Genomic DNA, 7,589 nt, shown 5'->3' on the forward strand with positions numbered 1-7,589 from the left:
ACTTCAAGCAGTTTTACTTGCTTCAGGTAGCTTAATCTAACAGGCACAAAGAGTTTTAAGTCGCAGGAGGGTGCAAAATTCACTCTAATTATGGTAAGTTAAAATAGTCCAACCAGAATGAATGGGTTAATAAATAATAAATAATGTGATGAGAACGTTAAGTGGAGGTTTAGGCTAATTTTTACATTACAATCCATGCTGCACTACCAAAGTAGAGACTATAAATCAACGTAGCCTGCAGTTCAGATATATAAACAGACTTAAGACAGTATAATTACAAAAAGGGGTGTTTTGTGGTTCATTTATTTACTTAAGGTTCACTTAAGACCCAGTGATGCCACTAGTATACCTCATTCCATGCCAGGTGGAACTTGGGTACTGAAGTAAAAAATACAACTATCAAAACTCTAGGAAGTATACTATAGAAAGTGCTACTATTCTAGTAATTTCTCTATTATTTTGCTTACAAGTTTACATACGAACCAACCCAGACTCTTCAATCGTCATCTGAGGCCTTTTATCGTATGCCTCGCCCAAGAGCAGCAACATGAGATTGGGCCTTTTCTGTGGCGGCTCCATGTTTGTGGAATGCTCTCCCCAGAGAAGCTCGCCTGTCACCTTTGTTACATATCTTTATGTAGGTGCCAGGCAAAAACAGTCCTCTTCTTCTAGGCCTTTGGTTAATTAAACAATGCCCCTCTTTTAAAGGGGGGTATTGTATTTGTCTGTTACTATGTTGTGCATTTTTGTGTTTTAATATTGTAAACCACCCTGTGATCCCCAAATAAATGTCCTGTGTGAATTTTTGGAAGCAGTTGGAGGATGGATTTTTTTTGGGGGGGGATAGGGGACAGGTGGGAGTCAGAGACTCCCTGGTCACGAATGCGGAAACTGTGCTCCTGAAGGACCAGGTGTGCAGCCTGGGAGTAATTTTGTACTCACAGTTGTCCATAGAGGCACAGGTCAATTCTGTGTCCAGGGCACCTATCTACCTGCTCCAACTGATATGCTGGCTGAGACCCTACCTGCCTGCTGTCTGTCTCACCAGAGTGGTGCATTTTCTGGTTATCTCCTGCTTGGACTCCTGCAATGCACTCTACATGGGGCTACCTTTGAAGCTGATTTGGAAAATACAACTAATCCAGAATGCGGCAGCTAGACTGGTGACTGGGAACAGCCACTGGGATCATATAACACTGGTCCTAAAGGATCTCCACTGGCTCCCAGTATGTTTCCGAGCACAATTCAAAGTGTTGGCTAGTTGGGCTGGGGAGACTCCTGAGACGGCAAATAGCGAGATCATATAACACTGGTCCTGAAAGACCTACATTGGCTCGCAGTACATTTCCGAGCACAATTCAAAGTGTTGAGCTGACCTTTGAAACACTAAACGGCCCTGACCCAGTATACCTGGAGGAGCATTTCCACCCCCATCACTCAGCCCAAACTCTGAAGTCCTGCTCTGAGGGTCTTCTGGCAGTTTCATCACTGCGAGAAGTGAAGTTACAGGGTACCAGGCACAGGGTCTTCTCAGTAGTGGCACCCTCACTGTAGAATGCCCTCCCATCAGATGTCAAGGTGATAAAGAACTACACAACTTTTGGAAGACAACTGAAGACAGCCCTGGAATGGGAATTTTTTTAATGTTTAACATTTTACTATGTTCTTATATGTGCTGTAAGCAGCCCAGAGTGGCTGGGGAAACCCAGCCAGATGGGCGGGGTATAAATTATAAAAGTATTGTTGTTATTATTAAACTCAGGCATATTGTCATACAAATATATCTTTAAGGGACCTTATTGAAATTGCCTCCTTCGGCAGAAAAGACAAGATGTGGAGGTATTCATCACCAAACTCCTAGGGGAAATACAGTTTACACATTTAACCAACTAAGGATGAAAGGGTAATTTTGATCTCTTCAGCCCACATCCCATGTGATTACAGAGGTAGTGCAATCCACAAGGAACATCAGCCACCATGTTCATTCTTCCACAAAGCTAAAGCTGTTGAGGAAATGTTCCCACTGGAATGGTTAGCAGAATCACAGTATAATATAGGTTTTCTGTTCTTTGGTTATCACAGAATCCTGTGAAACCCTGAAACCTCCACCCCACAGACGAACTGGAGGGCAATGAAAGTGAAGAAATCTCTATTGTCATGAAAGGTAGATGCTTTCCTTAGCTTCAAATACAAAGCTTGGTGTGATCCGTTTCCTGTGGATGTAGAGTTGGGCTTCGGACTCTTTTGATCACATTCCCATGGCCCTCTGCAGTCACTCTGATCCCTGGGCTGTTCTTTGATCAGTAGCTCTAGCGCTATGCAGGTGCCATATGTCATCACATTAGAAACCAACAGCAATACGAATCCCTCTTGCTGAATTTAATAGTGCAAGGCACATTCTACAAATTCATATAACAGTGGGGGACTATTTGGTTCTCTGTTAACTTTGTAACAAAAAATCCCTCACGCAATATATATGGAGGAAGACCAATGTTCAAGGAACACAAGGGATTTTCACTGGTCTGCACTGACATCTTCAAAGCTGATATGTCATTCAATACTACATTCACTTTTTCCTACTGCAAGTTTAAGATCTCCCCCCCCCCCCGCCCTCCTTACTGATGCCTGTTTGGCTAGTTTGCATCCTGATGAAATCACATCTTTCTAGCTAGCAAGGAAACTACTAAAACATTTTCCCCTTACATTAGCACACACCACTGGAAAACAGGGTGTTTAATAGCCTAAATTTAGGCAGCCTACATTCGTGGTGTGGTTTCATATGGCATATAACATTTCTGTTTGCAAAGTATTCCTTTAAATGGCTTTGTAATAGAAGATCAAGGGGGGAAGGCCTTCAAAAATCTGAATAATGTAAATCATATGGAGTTCGGAGGCTAAGCAAATTACACACACTGAAGCTGCCCCTCTCTATGAAAGGAGCCTTTCTCCAGGTCTGCTCAACCCCAGCCCAGAGGAACTTGCATTTGAGAGTTTTCTAAACATTTCAGGTACACTTGAAAGCTTAAAAAAGTTACTCTCATTTCCTATGCAGCAGATTAGCTTGTTTCCAGCACGTGCAAAGGGAGAGGTCATTCTCCAGTAACCCACACTATACAGAGGCATATTGGGGTGTGTGTGCAAAAAAAAAGGTAATTAGAACAGGCACACCAACCAATTCACAGAGAGCACTTTCAAGGAGGGAGGAAGGGAGGGAGGAAGAGTTAATAAGTTCCCTATCTTCTCGAGCGCTTAATTGGTGCCCTTTTTACCTATCCTGCTCTAGTTAACGAGGTTGACAAGTTTCCTGGAGTGACAAACACGCCGTGAAGTCAGACCTGCCAAGTCTCATTCATTTTGGCTTCAGTCTTTCCAGGCTCACTCTGGCATAGGGCGATGTTTTCCCTCCCAGTGTGCGAGTTTCAAAGGAGATCTTTACAGCCTCGCTGGAAACAGTAGGGAGGGCTTCTTGTTTCCAGCGTGAAAACACAGGCGCCCTTTAAAAAGTTGTCACCCAGCCGCTCCACGACAGCCCAACCCCTGAGGCTCTTTTTTTCTTTTTTGCAGAAGCAGCAAGAAGAAGGGAATGCAAAAAACCAACAAAAACCTCCCTGCCCCGGCGACTCCTCCTTCTCCCCCAGCGTGTGTTGCTCGCTGCAACTACACTTTTATTATGCCTTCTCTCTAGACACAACAAAAACACGCACGCAAAAGAGAGAGAGAGATCTCGGGTGATGTGGGGGTTTCCTTACCGTTTTGCTCCTTGGCGCTGGAGAACTGGAACTTGCTGCTGAGGTTCGACTCGCCTTGGGCTCCCTGTCTTGGGCTGACCAGGGCAGATGTCAGCAAGAAGAACCCGAAGAGGAGCATTTGGCAGGCTGGGGGGGTTGAAGCTCTTCGCAGGCACACAACGCAAGCCAGGCACTTGCCGAGAGATCAGGTCCTTTTCACCACCTCCACCAGCCCGCGAAGCCTGCAGCGCTGGCGAGAAAGGAGCAGCAGCAGCACTGAGCCTGCTCGAGCAGCCGAGAAGAGCGGGGTAGTTTCCACATAATCCCATCCAAAACTTTGCTCTCCCTCGGCAGCCTTTTCCCCTCCGCGTCTCCAGGGTTCAACCCCCACCCTTCTTCTTCTTTTCCTCCTTCTTCTAAGGTTCACAAATCAGCTTCCCAAGGAGGACGCAACAATCCTGGAAAATAGTTGCTGGGGGAAGCAGAAGAAGAAGAAGAAAAGGGGGCGCCAGAAGGCACTGCTGGATCGGAGGAGCACCTGTCAGCTTCGGGAACAAGAAACTACCCAAGAAACCGAGGGGAAGGGGTGGGGAAAAGAGCTCCCTTTGGGAGGAAAGGAAGCGGGGAGGGGGACACCACACACACACACACACACCACCTTCTCGGCTTCTCTTTCTCTCTCCCCGCGACTAAGCAGCCACGACGCTGCCAGGCGAGCCAGCTTCTTTCACCCCCTGGCTGGGAGTCCCGGGTTTTTTTCTCTCCTCGCCTTCACGTGTTTCTGCCATTCCCCCTCATCGCTCCTGAGGAGAAGGAGGGAGGGGGCGGAGGCTCGGAATGGGTGGGAAAGGAAAATAAAAGTGAGCAGCAAGCCACGACCCAGGCAGGCAGGGAAGGGGGGAGGGAGGAGAGAAGGAGGATAAGCGAGGAAGCGAGCGAGCGAGCGAGCAAACTCACTCCAGGCTCCCCGCTCGCCTTTCCCAAGGAGCAGCACCTGGTTTCAGTTTTGCGCCCTAGAAGTTTTGCTTGGAAGGAGTTGAAAAAAACGCGAGAGACCCCTGAAAAGCAACCTTTTTCTTTCTTTCTTTTAACCTCAGAGCTACTTTCTGTCACACACACGCGCACACACGAGCGCGCGCGCGGCGTCTTGGTCTGCTCCACCCCGAATTCTTGCGCGCCCTCCCTTCTCGCGCCAACTCTCCTCCTCACAGAGCCTTCTATGGTCTTATCACAGGCCAGTTCTGGAGTCTCCTTCGAGCTATCCAAAGATCCTCCTTTCTTCCCCTCCACTCGCAGTTGGCGGCCCCAACCTGCCCCGCTGTCGCCTCCTCCTCCTCCTCCTTCTCCAGGTCTGGCGGGAAAAGGTGGTTGTGGTGAGAAGGAATCCTCCCCCCGCCTCCCGCCGCCACTGCAGGAAGGGCCGCCGCCGCAACAGCAGCAGCAGGAGCGCGCAGGAAGCCCAGGCAGGAGCGGCCAGTCAGTCAGGCGTGCCCGGCTGCGGCTCAGGGTGACGTTCGCTCTTGTTCAGCAGGCGGCGGCGGCAGCACCAGCAACCGAAAAGTCGTGCAAAGTTCAAGCGAGCTGCTGGACTCCTGTGCGCGCTCCCTCTTTCTCGACGGCTGCCAACTGGCCGCGTAAGAACAGGTGCTGTAAAGGAGGAAAGAGCTGCGGATGATAAGGCTCTTGCCAGCGCGTTGTTGGGCCGAGGGTTCCACCGCTGACTGCTGCTGCTGCGGTTTCTGAAGCTGCACAGGAGCGCTGTGTCTCTGTGCGTAGGCAGAGTGCATTTTCTCCCTCCGCGATCCCACCCTCCCCGCATCGGAGGTTAGGAGCTTCCATGTACCCTCGCATCTTCCTTTTTAGAAATCAACTGTTAGAATGGCCACTCGGTTTAGCTTCCTTAACCAAACAGGGGGAATGTTTCGAAGCAAAGGAAAAAGGAGGGGGCATGGTAGAAGTCCCCCCCCCCCCCACGTCAAGTTCAGCTCAGTGGGCTCTCTTGCGCTTAACAAAGCTGACTTGGTAAACTATGGTTTTGTGTGAGCTTTTCCACCAACACACACTGCCCTCACCCGTCTTTGCTGCTCCCCAGCTCTTTTCACATACTAGGATTGGTGTGTGCGTGTGTGAACCTTGCTCTCCTTTGGGTCCTGAAGTTCCCTGGGTGACCTTGGGCCAGTTACTATCTGTCAGACTAATCTACCTCACAGAGTTGTTGTGAGGTTAGGGAAACCAGGGAAACCACCATAACCTCTTTGGTGAAAAGGCAGGATGTAAAACAAGTAAATAATTAAGCTTTGGCAATTCTAGTCCTGCTTTGTTCAATCCAGAGTTCCCTGTTAATGTCTGAAGTGAGAAACTCTGGGTTTGCTATGGAGTTGCTAAAATGTATTTAAGCCAGTGCTATTTTCTAGAAAAAGAGATGCCGGAACTCACCATGAACACCTCCCTCGTTCAATGGGGCTCACCTGAGAGGTCCCATAACTTGAGAGGAGCCGGAAGTGAGTTCCTGTGAGTTCCCCCTGGCGGGAAGCCCTGATTTAAGCCAAGATCAAATCTCAGACTATGTAGTACAGTTTGGCCCTTTGTATGAAATCTCGCCTCACTGCTTTGTTGGCCATCATTGCCCCTTAAGATTGCTGAGGTGACAATAGAAGTCACAGATTGTGGAATTGCTCTTTTCAGGGACACTGGCAACTGCAGTTCTTGGATTGGCCAGCAAGACCAGTGAAAAATTGTTGACTAGTAAGGCTAGTTAGAAGGGACGCGGGTGGCGCTGTGGGTTAAACCACAGAGCCTAGGACTTGCCGATCAGAAGGTTGGCGGTTCGAATCCCTGCGATGGGGTAAGCTCCCATTGCTCAGTCCCTGCTGCTGCCAACCTAGCAGTTCGAAAGCACGTCAAAGTGCAAGTAGATAAATAGGTACCACTCCGGCGGGAAGGTAAATGGCGTTTCCGTGCACTGCTCTGGTTTGTCAGAAGCGGCGCAGTCATGCTTGCCACATGACCCAGAAGCTGTACGCCGGCTCCCTCGACCAATCAAGCGAGATGAGCGCTGCAACCCCAGAGTCGGCCACGACTGGACCTAATGGTCAGAGGTCCCTTTATCTTTACCTTAAGGCTAATTAGAGGAAGCGGAAGATGCTGCTCCAAAGCCTCATAGAAAACTTCCAGCTTTGCCCATCTCTGTTCCAGGGTCTAATGGAGCCCCCTACCTGCCACCAGGTAATTTTGGGTAAGAAAGGAGAATTAAAGGATTGAGTGCCAGGCTGAATCATTTCATTTGAGTTCCCTCTGAATCAAGTGTCTGAAGCTCCACTGGGTATGAGTCCAGTCCTACTAATTACTCTGTAAACCAGCCTCTCCAACCTGGTGCCCTCCAGATGTTTTGGACTGGAACTGTCGTCACATGCTGATGAGAGTTGTCATTCCAAAACATCTAGATGACACCAGGTTGGTGAGGTCTGCTTTAAACAAAATCTTGAAGCACAAAAATAAGGAACCCGCTGTATAGGAACATACACAAATAGGGGTGGGGAGAGGGGTTCAAGCCAGTACACAAAGACACAATATATGGCAAGCAGAGTGCAACAAATGTGTTCGTCACAATATACTCGCTACTACAAGGCATACAGGGACACGGGTGGTGCTGTGGGTTAAACCACAGGGCCTAGGACTTGCCGATCAGAAGGTCGGCGGTTCGAATCCCCGCGACGGGGTGAGCTCCCGTCATTCGGTCCCAGCTCCTGCCAACCTAGCAGTTCAAAAGCACGTCAGAGTGCAAGTAGATAAATAGGTACCACTCCGGTGGGAAGGTAAACGGCATTTCCATGCACTGCTCTGGTTCGCCAGAAGCGGCTT

The 7,589-nt window shown here is 49.0% G+C and overlaps 1 protein-coding gene across 1 annotated transcript in view; it reads right to left on the bottom strand.

Annotated features, from left to right (window-relative positions):
• PDGFC (platelet derived growth factor C) overlaps positions 1–5,220 on the bottom strand; it is a 101,516-nt gene extending 96,296 nt beyond the window's left edge. The window contains exon 1 of the mRNA XM_083457529.1: positions 3,750–5,220. Within this exon, the coding sequence (XP_083313655.1) occupies positions 3,750–3,867 (118 nt within the window). The 5' untranslated portion in view covers positions 3,868–5,220. The remainder of the gene's footprint in view (positions 1–3,749) is intronic.
• Positions 5,221–7,589: the final 2,369 nt, after the last annotated feature.

This window comes from Podarcis tiliguerta (genome assembly GCF_965153285.1).
Source record: "Podarcis tiliguerta genome assembly, chromosome: 9".
NCBI classification, from domain to species: Eukaryota; Metazoa; Chordata; class Lepidosauria; order Squamata; family Lacertidae; genus Podarcis; species Podarcis tiliguerta.